We start from the raw sequence: 20979 nt of genomic DNA, 5'->3' as shown, positions 1-20979 counted from the left end.
CAAAAACCTAAACTGGAGAAACACTAACCTAAAAGAATATCTATGATCACTGTGAACAGAATGCTGTGCAGATGCATGGTAACTGTGAACCAAATGGCGTGACAAAACAGACATGAACATGACCCGCACGGAACCTCATCGTGCGGCTGCATGAAAAACAACAAACCAAATGGCAAACATGAACTGCACAGAATCCTGAAAAACACTTAACTTGACCGGGGGGCGGTACACAGATGACACAACAACAAACAAAGGAAGACTGAGGACTTAAATACACACATGAGGTGATCAGGGGAAGTGGAGACACATGAGAACACAGCTGACTCGAATGTTCAGTTCAGTTCAGTTCATTTTTATTTCAAACATTTCAAACATGAGCCTTCACAATCATTACAATATATTATTCCATTATTTGTTTGAAAAGGAGTAGGTAGAAGTATTCACTTATTTGTCCCTACCCCCTCAAGTTTTACCTCTCATTCATAAATTTTCTTAAATTAAAACAAACAACATATGAAACAAAAGTAAAGCAAAACAAAACAAAACATACATAAATCAAAAACAAGAAATTAGCAATCCCCACCAGGGTATAGTTTCTTTCATATGAAAAAAAACAGAAGGTTTATATTTGCAGATGCACAAATTATGGAAAAACAAACAACCAAAACAAAACAAAACAAAACAAAACAAAAAACCCCCAAAAAAGAACCACAACACCATTACCAGCAACATTACCGTCCTGGGTTAACCCCGTTTTCTTCATTGTTATACTTATTTAAAATCAGGTTTTTATATTTTACTTTAAACTGTTTTATGTTTTTACTTTCTTTTATTTCTTCTGTTAGACTGTTCCACAATTTAACTCCTGCAATTGAGATAGACATAGTTCTTAAAGTTGTTCTAGCACTTTGTATTTTTAAATTCCATTTCCCTCTTAAGTTATACCCACCTTCTCTTTCTATGAACAATTTACAGATTTCTTTTGGAAGCAATTTATTTCTTACTTTATACATTATTTGCGCTGTTTTAAGCTTCACCAAGTCTTGGAATTTAATAGCTTGCATTTTGACAAAGAGTGCAATGAAACATAATGACAATACAGGGGAGAGTAACACTAACTACAATGAACAAAGAACACCAGACTCTTACAAAATAAAAAAGGAAACACGGAGACATAGACATGGAGATAAAACATGAGATGAACTTAACAGACATGAAACATGACATGAATTTAACCGCATACACATGAAACGTAGACGCAGGAACCAGGGAGACTGAGTACGGGGGGAGATGACAGAAATAACTAAGAAATAAGGTCTGAACAGCAACCTAGAAATTAACTAGTTTGAAAATGAATACAAAAAATACCTAAAACTCAAACACTGGGTCACACGACCCAGTACCGTGACACAGAGGAGTGAAAAGAATTATCTGAAGAGTTGAAAGAAAACAATAAGTAACGCACTCAACCACGCTGCCCTGTATCCATGCTCATTGCTGAAGAAAAAGCATGTTAAAGCATGTTTAAAGTTTACTGAACAACATTTAGATAAGCCTGTGAAATACTGGAAGAAAATCTGTGAAAATCGCCGTGATGTGGGACTGTTTTATCGTACGGTACTGGCACGTTTCATATAATCAAAGGAAGGATGGAAAAATATACCAAGACATTTTTGATAAAGATCTGCTGCCATCTGATGAAGATGAAATGAAGACAATGATCCCAACTGCACAGCCAAGGAAACTCTCAGTTTGTTTCAGAGGAAGAAAATAAAGCTGCTAGAATGACTCAGCCAATCACCTGACCTGAATTCAATTGAAAATCTATAGAAAGAACTAAAGGTCAGAGTTCAGAAGGGGCTCACGGAGCCTTCGGGATATGAAGACTGTTTGTGTGGAACAATGGGCCAAAATCACACCTGAGCACAGCATGCGACTAGTTTCTCCATACAGGAGGCATCTAGAAGCTGTCATCACCAACAAAGGCTTTTGTGCAAAGTATTGAATAAATTTCAGTAAGCGTGTTCAATACTTCTCATTTCTCAGTTTTATACAGTTTTCTGTGGTTTCATTTCTTTGCATGTGTGGATATGATTGGTTGATACCGACATCTGGTGAGAATTTCACATCAATAACACAGACAACAGAAAAAAAAAAACAACACAAAAAATGTTTTTTAGGTCATTAAAGAAACCTGGAGAGCTAATCCTGAAGACTACTTAAAGAATTGGCTAGAAAACTACTCTAAGATGTCAAAGAATAGGTGGTCATACCAAAGATTTTTGGATCATTCAAACTTTGTTTTTGTTGTTTGTGCTGTATTTCCATGTATCTTTGCCCAGGTCTCCATAAATCACTGCATCTATTTCCCATTTTCCTAGAAAAACATGACAACAGCACATGACTGCACATGACTTTGCATGTGTAATATTTAAGTAACTCCTGTAAGACTGAAAATGAATTAATACTTGGGGCATAATATTGCATTCCTGTTTATTTCATAGCTTTTGTTGCATAGTTAGAGTGTGTGTTGCACTGCTGCATATAGTATTTTCCAAAAGTTATCCATCTCCCACTTTTGCTACTTTAATTGTACATTTTTTCTTGAAAATTAATCAATGAATGAATCTTTGGAATTCTAGGCAATCGTTCGCAGTACTAATACGATGGATATTTGAGTCATGTGAAAAATAATTTCTCACAGGCTTCTATGCAGTCCTGTGAAAAACTACCTACAACCCATGATTCAGTACTTGTAAAACCACATTTAGCAGCAATAACTTGAAGTAATCACTTTCTGTATGACTTTATCGGTTTCTTGCATTGCTGTGGAGGAATTTTGGCCTACTCATCTTTACAATGTTGCTTCAGTGCATTGAGGTTTGTGGGCATTTGTTTTGGCACAGCCTTCTTAAAGTGCCACTACAATATTTTGTAGACCTGGCTCAGGTCTGGACTTTGACTGTGTCATTGTAACACTTTGAGTCTTTTCTTTTTCATTCATTCTGTTGGAGATTTGCTGCTGTTCTTACATTTATCGTCCTGTTGCATGATCCAGTTTCAGCCAAGCTTCAGCTGTCAGACAATTGGCTTCACAATTGACTCGAGAATACTTTGGTATACAGACGAGTTCTTAGTCAACTTAATGACTGCAAGGTGCCCAAGTCTTGTGGCTGCAAAACAAACCAATCAGCGGTTTCAGCCTGTCTTCTGTGTGAAACAGGAAAGATAGCAATGCGAGGAAAATAATATCTTACTGTTCATATAAGATAAAGCAGGGATTAAACGCTTTTAATAGAAGTAGAACAAAAACAAGAGAACAGTTAAAACTAAATAAAGAAAAAACAACTACAACTATTTATTCTATGAAGGATTCCACTGGGAACATTACTCATGATCCATAACAAATAAATAAATCTTTTAGTCTTTTATGAAGCTTTATACTCCACACAGATGAATCCTTCCAGCGCTGACATTGCAGAAGATAAATCTACCGAAACTACATGACAGATTGTGGATCTGGATTCACCTCTTTCAATGTCCAAAATTCCCAGAAGCCCCACAGCATCTCCCAAACAACAAAGCCCCAGGTCCACATGGTTTTCCAGCAGAGTTTTACAAAGATTCTGGCCTACACTAGCACCTATTTTTTTTTTCAGTCATCACCAAGCCCTCACTCCGCCACCGTTGTGCTTGATAGTTGGTGCGAGGTATTTGTGCTGATATGATTTGTTTGGTTTTTTTTGCCATATCTGAGTATCATGGCCTAACATCTCCACTTTGAATTTGTGAGACCTTCTCATGGCAACACTTCTAAACAAGCTGTACTTGTTCATTCTTTTTCTATTTGTACTGTCATGAACTTTAACATTTGTTCATGCTAACTAGGCAGAGTCTGAGATGTTGTTGATGGACTGAGCATTGCACTTTGGCAAGAATGTGGCATTCTTTTAACACACACCTGAATGCTCCAGACCAGGAAACTGCCAAAATATCTGCTTTTATAGAGGTGATCACACTTGCTAACGATCATTTAATCAACCGCATTTGATTAGCAGCAACTAGCTAATACTTGCCCTCTTAATTCCTATGGAAACGGTAAGAATTTACTTAAGTTTTATATGTCTGCAAAAACATTTTTAACATGACTGCATAATATTCTACCGTAGTGCATTGTTGGCAATAAAGACAAGTCATGTGGCTTAGTGGTTTACAACCTGCAAGTTTCCATTCCAATCAAATAAGACAGGAAGTGACAGCTAATCTCTCCCTCGGTACTCTAAAACAAGGAATCAGCAAATGTGTTGTGCAATCTTGTTTAGCAGGCTTACACAAGATAACATAAAACAATCAGCTGTTCAGCATAAATGAGAAAGAAATGTTGAACATTAAAATAAGACAAGGTTGTGAAAAGTATTTGCTCCCTTCTTGATTTATTTTATTTATTTATTTATTTATTTGCCTTTCTGTCACTCTTGCATGTTGCAGATCATCAAACAAATTTTAATATTAGACAAAGATAACCCGAGTAAATACAAAATGCAGTTTTTGAATAATGATTTTATTTATTAAGGGGAAAGACTAAACAAACCTGGTCCTATGTGATAAAGTCGTCGGCCTTCGTTGTATCACCCTCGGTAGCAAGAACACCAGAGGAAAAAAGTAATAAACATCTATCAGTCTGCAAAGGATCACAAAGACATTTCTAAGGCTTTGGGACTCTGGTGAACCACAGTGATATTAAGACTCATTACATCTGGTGTACAGCTACAACAGCATTTAATAAAAAAGAATATCAGTCAAAGCAGTCAAACATGGTGGTGGTAGCATGGCAGTCTGGGGTGATTTGCTGCTTCAGGACCTGGACGATTTGCTGTAATTGAGGCACTGAATTCTGCTCACTACCAGTAAATCCCAAAGGGAGAATGTCCAGCCATCAGATCATGCTCTGAAGTGCAGCTGGGTTTTGCAGCAGGACAAGCATAAAACACACCAACAAGTTCAGCTCTGAATGGCTCAAAAAGGACAAAATTGAGATTTTGGAGTGGCCCAGTCAAAGTCTCGACTTAAAACCATTTGAGATGCTTTGGCATGGCTTTAAACAGGTTGTTCAAGCTCACAAACCCTCCAGTGTGGGTGAATAAAACATTTCTGCAAAAAACAGTGGACAGACATCAGCATTGGACTCCAATCCAATGCTTTTGTGAAAGACTCACAAAAGTATTGAATTGCAGTCCTTGCTACCAAGGGTGGCAAAACCAGTTATTAGGTTTAGGGGGTGAGTGCAGGGTAAGGTAGGTATGTATAGTTTATTTTTTCTGGTAATAAATGAAATAATTATTTAAAACTTGCATTTTGTGTCTACTCGAGGTTATCTGAAATATTAAAATAATAGAAGAAATCAGAAAAAGGCTAAATATTTTTACAGCACTATAAGTGTACATGTCTGATAAAATGCTGTACGTATTTATAATTATAATGTCTTTATTTCTGGATTCCTCTGTAGAATCATAACTAAAATTGTGGGGAAAAATACATTTATATTTCTCAATAGTGGTTGGGTCCAGTGCCTCTCATCCTTTAACTCCTGCCGTTTGCAAAGTTTGCAGCATCATTTAAATGCAATCACTGGCACTCTTTGTCTGTTAAGATAAAACAGAAAGTGTTTAGTAGAAAATAAAGGGATTAAGAATGCGTTTTAATCAACAACGACATTGTTTCATTCAATGCGTTGAATGGAAGCGAGAGTAAACAACACACTTTCGGTGACGCCTCCGGCAGGTCACGTTGCATGGCCGTGTCCCGTGACGCTGCCAGGGGGCGGGTTATCACCAACAGAGTCGGTCTGTGGAGCTAACCTCACAGAGAGGATCGGAGCCCGAGTGTTGTTTTGAATTTGCTGGAAGACGCCGATTTGGAGAGGGGTAGTGCCTGTGAATAAGATGGCGGATGTAGGAGGCGATGAAACTCGGCCCGTTCTCCCTTCGGCATCCCGTAACGGTCCGGTTGTCGGTTCGTCGGCTGGCACCGCGGGCCACGGCGCAGCAATGGTCACATCGGGACCGCGGATGGTCAGGATCGTCAAGTCGGAGTCCGGCTACGGGTTCAATGTCCGCGGTCAAGTGAGCGAAGGAGGACAGCTTCGGAGCATCAACGGGGAGCTGTACGCCCCCCTTCAGCATGTCAGCGCTGTTTTACCCGGAGGTGCTGCGGACCGAGCCGGGATAGTGAAGGGTGACAGGATCCTGGAGGTGTAAGTCAGCTTCTGTCCCCTCCAGTTAGGACGCGGAGTTAGCAATTGGAGCTAGCTACCCAGTTTAGCCTGTGTGGATCCAGTTTCAAGCATGTGTTATTCCGTCTTCGAGGTTTGCTTCTTGTTGCCATTAAAGTAACTCACTAGTTTATTAATTATTCAGCGTTGGAGCGTTTTGACCTGAGTAAATATTTAAGGCTGTAGCTCTGGTGAGATAACTAGAAAGCTAACCAGCTTACATAAGTTGGACAACAGCCTGTGCATGTTGATTAGCTGTAGCTCGCTAGCGAGCCAGGTAGCTAATGTGTTTGGCTAGCTCCTTGCTCAGTGTCAGCTCCAGCGGGAGATGGAGGACGACATTTAGACGACAGTCCACTTTCCACTGCGTTGTCATATGCATAACAGTGTTGATATGTGTTCTTAGCCTGTGAAATGACAGAGGATGGCAGTGTTGTCACTCAAATTCAGCATCATATGACAGGAGTGTGTGGTCTTACTTGCTTTCACTGGCTAGCATTCGCGCCAGCCGTGCTGTTTACATGGGAAGTTTGAGGTGCTTTCTATTGATTTTTAGGGTTTGCTTTTGTTCTATCGCTATATGTAACCTTGAGTGGGTTTGATATACGTGAAGAGATCATTTTAGAAGTGCGTTTATGTTTTGTTGACACTCTTATCTGTCGTGCCAGCATTCGTCAAGTCTGCTTTCAAGTCTCTTTCCATTTATCAGCGTTCGGTGAAACACTGCTTCCCTTTGAGTCATAGCTGGCATTTAAATGTAACAGGAAATTTGTCCATACACAGAACCTGTAATAATGTCAGCCAAGTGAACAAATCTACAAGCAGGAATGTAAAGCCCTGGCCTTCAGTAAAACCTGAAGGGTTAATGGTAATAGAGCAGTTCTTACAAACTCTTTTGCTTACGTTTAAAATCAGTGTTTAGTTAGCGTGAGTAGTGTTGATGTCACTTGACAGTGGAGCAATAAAGCTGACTTAGAAAAAGGAAGAACAGAAACCGTAAAGAAGGAACACTGCTCTCACTTCCATTTGCTGAGGCGTCAGCATGTTGTTTTCCGTTGTTGTTTTTTTTGTTGTTTTTTTTTACTCATTAGTTCTTTCTGCTGTCATATGATAGAGGCAATACTTATCATGTGACCTGTTAACCCGTTTGACCATTTTGCAAAAAAAAAAAAAAGCCTCATAACTGGACTTCAGCCGGTTAAATATGTTAGTTGTCAGCATTTTACTTAGCAAACAAAGAAAGCCAGCAATGTACTTTATTTACAGTAAGCAGCTCAGGTGGTGTTTCTTGTCTGAGTGTATCACTACTGCCTGAGTGAGAATAGAGTTGTTGTTTTTTTTCATGATTACCTTAAAAGACACAAAAAAGGGGAAACAAAATAAAAATGACCTTGCTTTGCCCTTGTGTGTGTTTTTATAAGATAATGCTGTGTTCAGTAAAGTTCAGCTTGCAAAATATTATATAACCAGGAAGTGAAACTAGTGATCGAGAACCTCTTTTGCGAGAGCATCCTGGGCCCACATAAGAACCATTAACCTGGTACGGTTTTCTGAGGCAGGAGAAACCAGAGCAGCTGGGGAAAAACCCACAGAATCACGGGCAGAACATGAAAACTCCCCACGGGTTTGAACACATGACTCTGTACTCAGAGTGTAAACCACTGTGCCTCCCAGCTGCCAAATTAGGGGATCAGTTGACTGTTAATCAGTGAGCTTTTATCAGTTTTGACCAGCGAGTTTATTTTACAGTAAAGAGTAACAAGTGGAATGGCTGATAAAATTATTAAAATATTAATAATTAATAACAGTAAAAGCCTGCAAGACACACATATAATTATTTTATATTATTATTTCTTTTTTATTGTTAGTATTATTTTAAGCTCTGAGTAATATTTCATCAAACAGTTTCACTAAGCAGTGATTAAAAGTATTAATACTGTTTTATTTCTGCCTTAGCCTAATTTACATTGTAGTCATGACGGCGGTTTCACCCTTTTCGTTCTGTCCCACCATTAATTTGGCTTTTCACTCAAACAACTTTTTTTTTCAGATTAGCTCCCCCCATCACCCCACTCCAAATCTTCTTCTGTTAACTATTTTGTCCACCCCTTCTTTTTCTGTATGTTTAACTTCCTATTTTAAGTCAGTGACACTACACAGATAAATACTACGTCTAACATGGCAATCAATGGGCAGGCCTACGCCTACACTTTTCCTCGCCCCCTCCTTTTCAGTGTCTGTCCCACAGTTTCTCATTGGAAGATTAGCAAAGACACCTGATGCTTGTGCCATCTGCTCTCAGCGAAGTCAAAAAGGCACCAGGAGAAAAAGGACATGGGAGCCAACCTAGTTGCTTAAGCCTCACAGCCTTGTGTTAGTAAATGGGGAACAATGGGCTAATATTACCAGACAGTATGTTAGGACAGTGCGTACATTAGCAGCTAAAAGAGTACCAGTTTTATTCGAACGATATATCGATTACATTGTGTTACTGTAATCCCAGCTGCATTGATCTGTGGCAGTAGTGACTGCATTAAGTGCATCAGTTATCAGCTGCGACATAACCAGCCCGCACCAAGTGCAGTTTATCTATCAGTGTGGTCGTTTCTCACATTCCAAATCCCTTCGGTCAAAGCTTTTTTTAAGTTTGTTTTGTTCCAGTCTAGCTTTAAATTTAACTGCTTATAATAGTGACAGATCCTTTTTTTTTTCTTTTGGAAGATGCATTGATTTAATGGATAGAATTGGAATCTGGAGAGAGTTTAATATCTCTCCAGAGGTATTTTTAAATGCTTTGAATTGTATCAGTCATTCCCTTTTTTGTAGAGAGTTGAATGAACTTCCATTTTTAAATATAGTCTGAATGTGTGAGAACAAGTCAGAGCTGCTTGTTCCTCCCCTTTGCCTCATGTTTTTCCTGCGCTCTTTCTCTCTTTTTTTCTAGTAATGGCGTGAACGTGGAAGGTGCAACTCATAAGCAGGTGGTGGACCTGATCCGTGCTGGGGAGAAGGAGCTGGTTCTGGCTGTGCTGTCTGTTCCACCTCAGGAGGCTGACGGTTTGGAAGGAGGAGAGGAAGTCCAGCCCAACTACGACTACAGTGACAAGCAGGCCGTGCCCATTTCTATTCCCACATACAAGCACGTAGAACAGCACTCCGAGAGGTTTGTGGTAAGTGCTGATTTGACAGTTGACATGTTTTCGCCTGGGACTGGGCTTCTCTGGAAGGGTGGAGAGGGCGGCCATGAGTGTGTGTGTTTGCCTGATTTTTAAAATACTTTTGGACCTGTCTGTCTTCAGTTTTAAGTGGAATAACATGTTTGAGCTTAAGTGTTCGATCTAAAGACAGTTCTTAAAGATCTTTCAACCCATCTCACCTCAGGTGGTGGTCCGTCCTCCCGAGGCAGCTGTAGAGGCAACACTGTTACCTTAAATTCTTTCTTGAAAAAAAAAAAACATGTTTTTTTTTAATGCTGTGGTAGAAAGAAAACTTTTAACCCTCTGATGCAATCATTCCCTTCTCTCGGTCTTCTCTAAAGTTGCTTCATGTTTGTTTTTATGCATCTAGGTATACAATGTGTATATGTCAGGGAGGCAGCTGTGTTCAAAACGCTATCGTGAGTTTGCCATCCTGCACCAGAACCTGAAAAGGGAATTCTCCAACTTCAACTTCCCAAAGCTTCCTGGTAAATGGCCCTTCTCCCTATCGGAACAGCAGCTGGATGCACGACGTAGAGGCTTGGAGGAATATCTCGAGCGAGGTAAGATGATTTGAACAGATCACTAGCTCTTCTGTCCCAGAAGAATTAAATGTATTTAAATATTGAATATGTAGTTAGGATGGAAAATACACTATGGACCGACTATTAGTTTTCTAAATTACACAGTAAATCTAAACACTGGATTCATAGTGTTATTTAGCTGCCCTTTCTTTATTTCATTTACCTTGATTTAATATATTGCTCGCCATTTTTCTTTTCCCTTCCTATTCGTCTCTAGTGTGCTCTGTGCGGGTGATTGGGGAGAGTGACATCATGCAGGAGTTTCTCTCGGAATCAGATGAGGTATGCATCTCATGCATTATTGTTGTAGCAATGCGACTTTTTATTCTGGGTGTTGAAATATTGCGACTTGAACTTTCTTTTCCTACCAAACTGTTACAACTTTTCTCCATGTGCACAACTTGTGACTTTCTGAATTGGCGCAGTGCTCAACAGTCCGTTTTTTTTGTTTATTTTATTATATTATATTATCAGATATGATATCTTAGTTAGAGATTTAATTTCCGAAGATGTTATTGTTTGTATTCCATAATTATAGGAATTCAAACTCAAAAATGTGGGGGGGTGTCAGCATTAGATCTGACTCCAAGTCTCTTAAGCTGTATTTAAACTGTTCTGGCCCATTTTGAGAATCATTTAGTATCATTTAGCTTTCACTGGTTAAAGGGAGCTTAGTTGAGAGCTGTGTTGGCCGGTGACGCAGGCTGGAAATTGGTTACCTTGCTGGTGTTTTAAGGAAGTGCAGCAGCAAAACAAATACCAATGCACTGATGTAATCCCACATTTAAAGAAGCGCAATTTGGGGGATTAAGACTTCTTGCAGATTGTAAGTCTTGTTTGGTTATGGCTTGTTGGTTTTTTGTTTGGGTTTTTTAATCCTCAAGTACTTGGTGGTAACTTAGAACAAACAAAGGCTTGCATATTCAAACAAGCACGTACAAACCCTCATTAATCCACTGGCGTAAACACAGCTCTACAGCTGTTCTCATTCTGTTTGGCTTCACTGTACAGAACTACAACGGTGTGTCAGATGTAGAACTGCGGATAGCCCTTCCAGACAAGACCACCATCTCCGTCAGAGTCCGTAAGAACAGTACCACAGACCAGGTGTATCAGGTAAGATCACTCCCAGTTGTACAGCTATATTGTACAATATTTCCATCAGTGTTTTTTTTCCCACAACTAACTGATGTTGTTTTGATCTCCTCTAGGCATTAGTGATGAAGGTTGGGATGGACAGTATTATGGCGAGCTACTTTGCTCTGTTTGAAGTTATCAACCACTCCTTTGGTAAGAGCTGCACGTGTGTTTGTTGCACTTCACACGGAAAGATGTCTGACCTTTTTTCACATTCTCTCCTGTTTAATTTGCACATCCTGTTTTGGGGGTTTATGACATGACCACTAAAAATAAATAAAACCCTCTGAATTTAAATCACTGGGCCTCTGGGTATATGAGTAATCATGGGCAGCAAGGGCAGGTATTTTGGTATAGGTTACTAGTATGTTTTGGGTTTTTTTTTTAAAGTGACAAACCCCGTTCATCACCCGTCTCCTTCTACCTGGTTTTTGTTGCAGTGCGGAAGCTGGCGCCTAACGAGTTTCCCCACAAGCTATATGTGCAGAACTACACGTCGGCCGTCCCGGGGACCTGCTTAGCACTCCGCAAATGGTTGTTCAGCTTCCAGGAGGAGGAGTTGCTCAGAGACAATCCGCTGGCACTGCACTACTGCTTTCACCAGGTAATAACAGTAATTGAATTCCTCTTGCCGTGGATTTCGGGGAGCTGAACACAGTGATTTGATTCAGAGTTTATTCTTCTGAGCTGAAAATGCTTAAACGTATTGAGGGAAAGTTGGTCAATTACACTGCTGATTTACACTAAACTGATCATTTACACATTGGCCTAACGAGCAAAAGATCCCTGGATCGGTCCTGACATGCAGGAAATTTTCTGGGCCAGACTTGAGCCTGGATTCCTGCTGCAGCCTTTATCATAAAGGTCACTTGCTCAACCAGGTGAGCTACTGTGGCACCTGCTAGCTGCTTTCTCACTTTGTGATGACTGAATTATTTCTAGCTTAGGAGTATTTTCTGATATAATTCTGGACACAGACTATAACAGAAACCTTTACCTATAACGTCACCCTAAGAAAAGAGCGCTCAGAGATATCATACTTCTTCCGAGGCTGAAAAATTCCCTTCACAAGATGGGTGAATAGAGTCTCTGTCTTTTTTCCTTTTCCCGAGGACATCAAGATGATCCCCAGATTCTTCTTCTTTCAGCTCAATATGCGTTTATGGAGATACGATGTGAAATGTCCATTTTTGCTCTGTCTCACAATGTTATTAAAATGTCTGGATCCAGATCTGGGTCGACACCCAAAGTTAATAATTTCTCAGCTGGTCAAAGCCCCACCTCGGGTCAGTTTTCATGCAAATACATCCACAAAAACCTCCACAGTTTTTCAAGTAGAAGAGGTGAACTTGAGAAAAATACTCCTCATTTAAATTCATTAAAATTAGCTTCAGTACCCACCTACAGGCTGTCCACTGACCAGTAAAGGTCACTAGCTGAAGCATGATAAGCATGCAAAGTTCAGCAGTGACCCATTAAAGCGTGCCTCATGAAAAAGAATCACACCAGTGTGTGCGAACCTGCAATAACTCCATGACTTTTGTGGGGTTTGTCCAAGGGGGCAAAGTTGGGAACACAATGGTAACATATCACCCACTAAGCTGGTAAAGATTGTTATATCAGTGAAAAGCAGTTTTTTATACACACAGTTATGAAGTACACTTTCATTTATTTGTACTTGGCAAATATAACTCTAATATTCTCACGCTCTCAGAAGACAGCTGAGAGAGAGGCTGAACAGTTGGTGCACAGCTGCCTGCTGCAGCCAGAAATGACACTGTGAGACGAGAGTGAACCAAAGCATTAAAGTTATGGGCTAGAAGGCTGAAAGTCATTCAATAAAAAAATATATAAATGCATCATGACTGCCTAAAAATGCACATACGTAATTTTTACGGTCATTGTTTGAATTTTCTCACACGAGGGAGAATGCCTTCATGATGAATGACTTTAATGGTATACATGTGTTTATATTTTATGACCTTAAATGATAAATGTTGTCTCCCCATCCCCTCTCCCTGTTCGTGTAGGCACTGGATGATGTGAAGAAGGGATTCATAAAAACAGAGGACAAATCCTACCAGCTGCAGAAACTGGCAGAGCAGCGCAAGATGGCCACGGTCAGTACCACAGACCAGTCTTTGTTCAGGAAGGGGATTGGAATAAGTACACTTTGTGCCTGCTGACCAGCGCTATCACCAAAACACTACCAAATAAAAATGGACAGTCTCAGAAGCCTTTCACACGTCAGAATTCTGCCCTCTGTGGTGTAAAGAGAGATAAAGGAATTGGGTTTATTTGAATATTTGTTGAACATTAACTGAAAGTGGCATGTGTGTAAATTTGGATGACATTCGCAGCTATGTTACTGCTTTCACGCAGTATTTCTGAGGCTTTGAATGTCAGCCTTAGAAGGAAAAAGGTTCATTTATTTGTTCATTCACGTGTCGACAAGCAATCTAATAGCTCCAAATGTTAGGAAGTATTCAGCATGGTTTTCTAAACTTAAAACGAAATGAAAAAGCAGAAAAATTACATATACTTTACTTGGATCTACAGCCGTGTTTGTATGACAGAGACACGGGGACGTGAGTGCAGTGTTATAGTGCATCCACATTGTGAGTCAGTCTTCACAGCTCAAACTGTAAGCTCTTCTGAGACCGTCAGCTCAAATGTGTTAACAATAAAAAAAACAGCATTGTCACATCAGTAACGAGATTTCTCATAAGTTAACTTCTTTCCTTAGTGTGTACTGTGGAGGGAAATAAAGTTGACTGTTACTTTTCCTCTATAATACCGTAGTACCTGAGTCTATTGCGGACATGCGAGGGCTACAACGAGGTGGTCTTCCCCCACTGCTCTTGTGACTCCAGAAGGAAGGGCCACGTCATCACAGCGATCAGCATCAACCACTTCAAGTTGCATGCTTGCACTGAGGACGGCACGCTGGAGGTGAGCGTTTAAATAGATAATGTTTTATATTTTTAAGCTAAACGTCAATACAGTGCTCCCTCGCTTTTACGCGGTTCACCTTTTGCGGCCTCGATGTTTCGCAGATTTTTTTGGTCCAATTTTGCATGCTTTGTTTTTTTTGTTTGTTTGTTTTTTTTACAGCGCATTGTGTTCTGCGTCCTGATTGGCTGTAGAGCATTGTCAGTCAATCTCGTGCTGTATTTCCTGCACAGTACAGAATGCGTTCAGCTTGTCAAATTTACATACATCTTCGATCGCTAGCAGTGTGACTCTGAAGTGCTGTCCTGTATGTTTGTAAGTTTTCTCCCCAACAAACGCAACACTGTCGACGAAATGTTGTCACCTGCGAGTGCCTTTGGTTTCATTCTATAATACTGGACTTATTTTTCTACAAGGTTTGAACTTTGAGTGTTTAAACAAGAGATAGAAATGTGAACGTGTTCATGCCTGTCTGAGAAAAGTGTATAAAGTGTGTAGTGGTTTTTTACAGCCTTAAAACATCTATAATTATTGTAAAAAATAAAGTTGGCTACTTCGCGGATTTCACTTATTGCGGGTTATTTTTAGAACGCAACTCCCGCGATAAACGAGGGACCACTGTATCTTGTTTCTCTCTCTCTCAGAACCAGGTAATAGCTTTTGAGTGGGGGGAGATGCAGCGCTGGGACACGGACGAGGAGGGGATGGCTTTCTGCTTTGAGTATGCCAGAGGAGAAAAGAAACCTCGCTGGGTCAAGATCTTCACTCCGTATGTAAGTGTACACTCAAGTGTGCCATTCTCTGTTTTTTTGTTGTGTTTGCAGCTTTTAGAGTGACACACCTTGATGGGAACAAACGCTTAATAAATAGGAAAATCCCCGATTTATTAATCAACCCACTTTCCTTCACGTGTAATAAAATCTTTAGTAATGAGAAGCAGGAAAATGTAAACAGAAACATGACTTTTACACAGTGACTCTCCTAATTGTGGTGTATTAGAAGCCTGGATAACAATAACGTCTACTTTTTCCTCCCAGTTCAACTACATGCACGAGTGCTTTGAGCGGATCTTTTGTGAGCTGAAGTGGAGGAAACAGGTAAGAACCACTCCTTTCCTCTTTCATTCTGGGAAGCATGCAACTCTATGCCAGCTTCGGTTTTCTAAACATAGCCTGTTCTTGTATTCTATTTAAATCCAGGAGCCTTTCTTTAGTCTTTTCTTTAAAATGATTAGTCTTATATTTCTGGTGTATTGATTTCTTTGCTCTCAGGTTGAGGAAGAAGCGTCCGATAAAGACAACAAGAACTGCAGCAACAACGGTAAGAGGCAAGCGTTTGTTTGTGCTCCTTTTTGCCCTCAATTTAAAGAGATAAACAGCATCACTGAAAGATTAGAGCCTCCAATTTGATCAGAGGCAAATCATAAAGAAATTTGCATTCAGATCTGGTACAGAGTTATGTTTTGATTGATGGCACACATCAGGCGGCATGAATTATGCAAAAAAAACAAAGAAATCCAATATGGCAGAAGTTAAAATGTCAAGGGCAGGGATAAGATTTAATGCATGCTTTTATTTTTGTGCATTATGGTAAAAGTTTACGTGAAATGTAATGAAATATGAACAAGAGACCACAAAGGCAGGAGGATAACAGACAGCTGAGGCCTGAGAAAGCTGAGGACATTCAGATAAGAAGCAAGGCCTTCAGGATGCTGCACGGGGACTGTGCAGTAATTAATTCACAGCGTCTTCAAACTTCCTCCTATTCTGAATCGTCTTATCTATGTTGCAGAGTTTCTGCCTCCTCTGGAGACGCAGCAGAAGGGATGGCGCCACCTAGGGGGAGAGATTGCAACTTCCTAAAGCCGTCACTTGTCATCACTTGAACTAAAACTGGTCCACTTGCATCATCACAGCCACCCCAGAGAGAGCCCATCGACAAACACAGTACTGAGTGACAGACTCGAGGCGAACCCTGCCCCAAAAACAAACTGGAAGTGACCGACTTGGGAAATTGGATTATTAACACTTGCCGAACCCAGGGACACACACACACACATATAGACACACACATGCAAACAGTAGGAAGAGCATCGAAAGAAGATAAACAAGAGCCAACTTTCACGTCACTTATTAGATCCTCCATAGTGTAACTGTTGTTTTCCTCCATGCGTCTGCCCCGTGATGTGAGGCAAGACATGAGAGAATTCTCACCACAGCGTGTGATTGGTCAGGGTCACCACAGCGCGAAGGGAGCGCCGCAGTGAAACGCCGCTTGTCGAGAGAGCTGACAGTCCAGAATTGAGGTTGCGACGTTCAGTTTTTCCAACAGGACCCATCCAGATCCCGCGGCGGTGACCTTGTCTGCTGAACTGAGCTGAGATGAAAATAATAATGGAGGGAAACAGGAAAAAAAAAGGAGTTCGGTGGTTCTTTCACGGTTGTGATAAAGGACGAAAGTAAAATCATCCTTTACGCCGATGCTGGACATTAACACAGAAGTTGTGTTTTTTGTCTGTGGAGTCCTCTGTTTCATCAAAAATCATAAACGGCACAAATGTAACTACATGAAACGGATGTTGAGAGAATGTGTTTGTAATTATTTGTATGTTTAACAATCTTACTTCTGATAAAATATAGATTAATATAAGAGCTGTAATAACTGGTTTCTTGAGATAACACAGTGGAACGCTAACTGAATTTCATTCGAGATGCTATAACTAATTTCCATTTTTCACCTTGACTACAGAGCAACATCTGTTGGCAGTCAGCCCGTTAATGTTAGTATGGCTATCCCCCCTCCAGTGTGTGTTTTGTTGTGGTGAATTTTGCAGGGCTTGGAAGCTGAGGAGAGGAGGCGTTCTCATTTTTAGCTCTGTGCAGGAGTAATTTCTAGAACAAAAGGTTGACGGGCCAAAGCGTTTGTTTGTTTGTTTGTTTTAAATTTCACACCTTATATGTGGGCTGTCTTGTCGACAGATTGTGAAGGCGAACAGGGAGTTTTGATTGTAATGCCTGCAGTTACCTGAGCAGGCAGCAGGGAGCAGCAGAGCATACGTATGAGGAGTCTTCTCAGACTTTCCTAAAGACTGATGCCTCTGGCTCTGTAACTCACCCAAAAGTATCACTCCACTGCAATTTGTCCATTAACCAAGAGTCAGGAGGATAGATGGGGCGTGTGCACGTGTGCTGCAGAAAGTAGATGGTGCATAAGGTTGTGTGAGCCATCAGCATACATAGCAGTGCAGTCATCTGTCCCCCTCCTGCTGCACCTAAATGAATACAGTATTAGTTGTGTATGTGTTAATGTAATATAATATAATTTCGTGATTATTTTACAGTTCGGGTTTACTTGTGTTTCTCTTTTTCTCTGTAAAAGTCGGATTTTACTCTTCTCTCACCTGAAATATGTAGAAAGCAGATTTACATGCTGACAAGAAAGAAAAGTCACAGATTCTTTCCATGCATGTTTTGTTTAATCTTACCAAGGGCTACTAGTTCATCTTGGCATTGGGTGGGGAAAAAAAGCCAAAAAAAAATCCCTGAAACTGACACTAATTTTTGGAGCGCGGGTCCAAGTTTTCCTTTACGCTGAAGTTGAAATTAGTTGAAACAGTTCAAATTAGGTTTCGGCTATATAAATGTTCATTTTAGGCCTAGGTTTTAGCCATATATTTGTTCTCAGTCGGTTACCTTGGGGCATGTTTGTGTGCTGTGCCAGAGTGTGTCCTCTGTGTTTATCATTGACATTGCTGATAAGCTTTTAGTCTCTGATTGGCCGCGTCTGATGAGCTGCCGGTGTCAGAGCCAGCAAATGAAGATGGGGGTTTTGTATCTGTACGACAGCAGAGACGCCAGACAGATGGAGACAAATGGGGAAGCGTCTCCTATTGTCTAGCAAACATTCCTTGCCGCTCACATGCTTTTTCAGCGGAGCGCACATACGCGCACCCCCCTACCCCTAATGCCACCAATCCAGCTCCCTGCTACTCTAGCAAAACTGTTGCAGCCGCACAAAATATTTTAATTGCGGCCCAATTGTTGCTTCTGAGCACAGGCCTCAGTTATACAGGAGTTTATAGAAATACATACCTCAGTGTAGTATCATGTTTGTTTGTTCTTTGCAACACATCACAAGTAGCTGGAATAAGAGGGGGGAAAACTGCAATGCAGGATGGGCATTTTGACAGGCAGAGTAATAGGCAATTTAGAGATGGATGACATAAGAATCAAAGCTATTCAACCATGATGGGGTTTTTTTTTATTTATTTGGGGGTGGGGGGTATAAGCTAGATTGTGTGCTTGCGTGCAGGTTTGTCTGTCCTCTGCTTGTACTCTCTCCAGGTTGGTCTCCCGTCAGCGCAGGAGATGCGGTTGCCGTGGCAGCACCACGTTGTCTCCACACGCTCAGTGCAGCCTCTGTTCCTTTTATTCCTGTCAGCCAACTGACTCGGTCCTCCCAATAATATATTCAAAGCGGTGTGTTTTTTACTGTTTGATGTTTGTTCTCTGTCCCCGTGGCTCGTGCTGCTGTGAATAGGCTTTTAGAAAGCTGCTGTTTTCCCTGTGGTTCTTTTTGTGTTTTTTTGTTCAGTTGTTTTTTGTTTTTTATTTTCCTTTTCTTTTCTCGCTGGTTCGGTTTGTCTTGTCTGCACCAGATGCCATCTTAAGCTCAGTCACAGGCAGGTGTGTGTACCCTGTGAGCTGATGTCCGTTTGAGACGTTTCTTCTGCGAGCTAAATGTCATAGAAAGCAGCGCGTAGGTGACAGCTAAGAGATGAAGGGAATGTTAAGAAGCGTGTCTTTGTACAGTCGATCTGTGTTACTTTCTGTTTGTCAGCGTATTTGCGGTGCCGGGGCCCACCTGGGCTTCAAAGTCAGTGATTTAATTATGAAGATGAGATAAAAAAAAATTTCACACAGTACTTAAGCTTTTAACATCCAGCAGATCACCGGGGACCTGGTTGCGATTTATCTGCATGTTAAACGAGCACATTTCCAGAACCATTAACATTCAGATTAATCCTCATACGTCCATTTTTGTCCTCACGGTTCTCCCAATCTGCTTTTTTTCCCCCCATTTGGCTATGCTGTTGTCCCTGTTGTCCTAGCACTAGGTCACCAGCAACCGGGGTGGATTGTAAAAGGTTAACAGATGACGTGAATGCAAACGTGGTGATGGCAGAATAAAAAATGTCCATGCGTGGACTGCACACGAGGGCTCAGAAAGTTTGTCTTCGTCACTAACCAGCACTGAAACGCTCATCTACATGATACTGTTGCTATAGTAACACATCAGTTTTCTGAGTCTTGTGTGCCAAATCAGTGCTGATTTTCATAACATCTTTCAGTGGCAGATAATATATGAAGGCCTGTTTGTTTGAACGCTGCAGCGTTTCGATTAATCTGTTTGAAATTTTGATTTATTTTTTGTTTTTTTGACACTGGGACTTCGTCCAAGGGTTATGTTGGTGTCGTCAGCAGCATTTTTCTGTAAACTTGATGTCTTTGGACCTCTGGAATGCACATCTGGGTCAGAGCACATTAGCTGTAGGCTTGTCTGTTTTTAGCTGATGTGTCCTCCCTATGACTAATCTGAAGGGTGGATGTAATTGGTGTTCAAAAAGTGCTCGCCTCCATGTGATTATTTCTATTCATTGCTTACAGAGACGGGGGCTTTCCCATTGCAAGCTGACACCGACGTTGATTACAAATCTAAGCCTTGTTGCTATCTCCAGCATAACCTGTAAATAGCTGTTTTAAAAAGTAAAAGAATATTCTTCTGACAAAAACAATAATAATGCACTCTTGTTTCTCCAACTCAGAACTTTTATTTATTTAAAAAAAAGAAACTATAAAGATTGGGGAAATTATAGTGTACAATGTTAGAGCCACCAGTGATCTTTTTTTTTGTGCGTGTGTTTGTGTGTGTGTGCGCGTGTGTGAGTGTGTGTCGAGGAGGGGAACGTTTGTGAAACACACAGAGAAAAGGTGTAAGAGAAGCGGTGTCTCATTTACTAAATGTATAAAGACATCATTAACACCTGAGGCTTAAAAAAAAAAAAAAAAAGGAACAATGGAGAGTTTTATATCTAAAATTATCCAGGAAGGTTTACTAACCAGTGTAAGAAAAAGAGACAAGTTTTGAAAATGTTGTGTAGAGTAATAAATTGTAACAATATTTTAAATAAAGTTATATATTGGGAAAATATCCTATTGATCTGCTTTCTTTTACTCCCCTCAAAACTTTTTTCATGGCACAGTTTCAGTAAAGCGCTGAAAACATTCCTGACATGATAGCATCACACAGTTGCTTCAGATTTGCAGTAGCCTGAGCTATTGCAAATCAAGATGCATCCATGCTTTAATGTGTGTACCTAATTCTGATCCTACCATCTGAATGTCACAGAAGAAATCAAGGTTCAGCACACCAGACAACATTTTTCTAATCTTCTATTAGCCATCTGCTTCATAGATGCTCTTCTGCGTACCTTGTTTGTATCAAGTGGTTATTAGAGTTCCCGTTGCCGTTCTACTAACTTGAAGCAGTCTGGACGATCTTCTGTGACGAGTGGCCTCAACAAGGCATTTTCACCCAGAGAACTGCCGCTTACTGGATATTTTCTGTTTTTCTGATCATTCTCTGTAAATCCTGGAGATGTTGTGTGGGAAATCCCAGCAGACCAGCATTTTCTGAGGTACTGAGATCAGACTGTCTGGCACCAACAACCATGCCACATTCAGAGGCCTTTTATCACCTTTCTTACCCATTCTGATGATCCGTTTGGACTTCAGTAGATTGTCTTCACCATGTCTATATGCCTACATGCACATAGTGG

General features: G+C 40.6%; 1 protein-coding gene across 1 annotated transcript; it reads left to right on the top strand.

Annotated features, from left to right (window-relative positions):
- Nucleotides 1-5823: 5823 nt before the first annotated feature.
- Nucleotides 5824-20349, top strand: snx27a (sorting nexin 27a). The gene is given in 14 exon segments (XM_006788000.3): nucleotides 5824-6253; nucleotides 9216-9441; nucleotides 9839-10031; nucleotides 10270-10334; nucleotides 11064-11168; nucleotides 11264-11342; nucleotides 11630-11793; nucleotides 13220-13309; nucleotides 13992-14141; nucleotides 14786-14914; nucleotides 15179-15238; nucleotides 15413-15461; nucleotides 15933-15983; nucleotides 15986-20349. Coding segments are annotated over 14 exon segments (1713 nt in total). The 5' UTR covers nucleotides 5824-5942; the 3' UTR covers nucleotides 16027-20349.
- The last annotated feature ends 630 nt before the right edge of the window (nucleotides 20350-20979 follow it).

The sequence above is a fragment of the Neolamprologus brichardi genome, chromosome 22 (assembly GCF_056152115.1).
Source record: "Neolamprologus brichardi isolate AB-2024 chromosome 22, ASM5615211v1, whole genome shotgun sequence".
Classification (NCBI taxonomy): domain Eukaryota; kingdom Metazoa; phylum Chordata; class Actinopteri; order Cichliformes; family Cichlidae; genus Neolamprologus; species Neolamprologus brichardi.
Note: the sequence above shows the minus strand (reverse complement) of the source record. Positions and strands in the feature narration are given on the sequence as shown.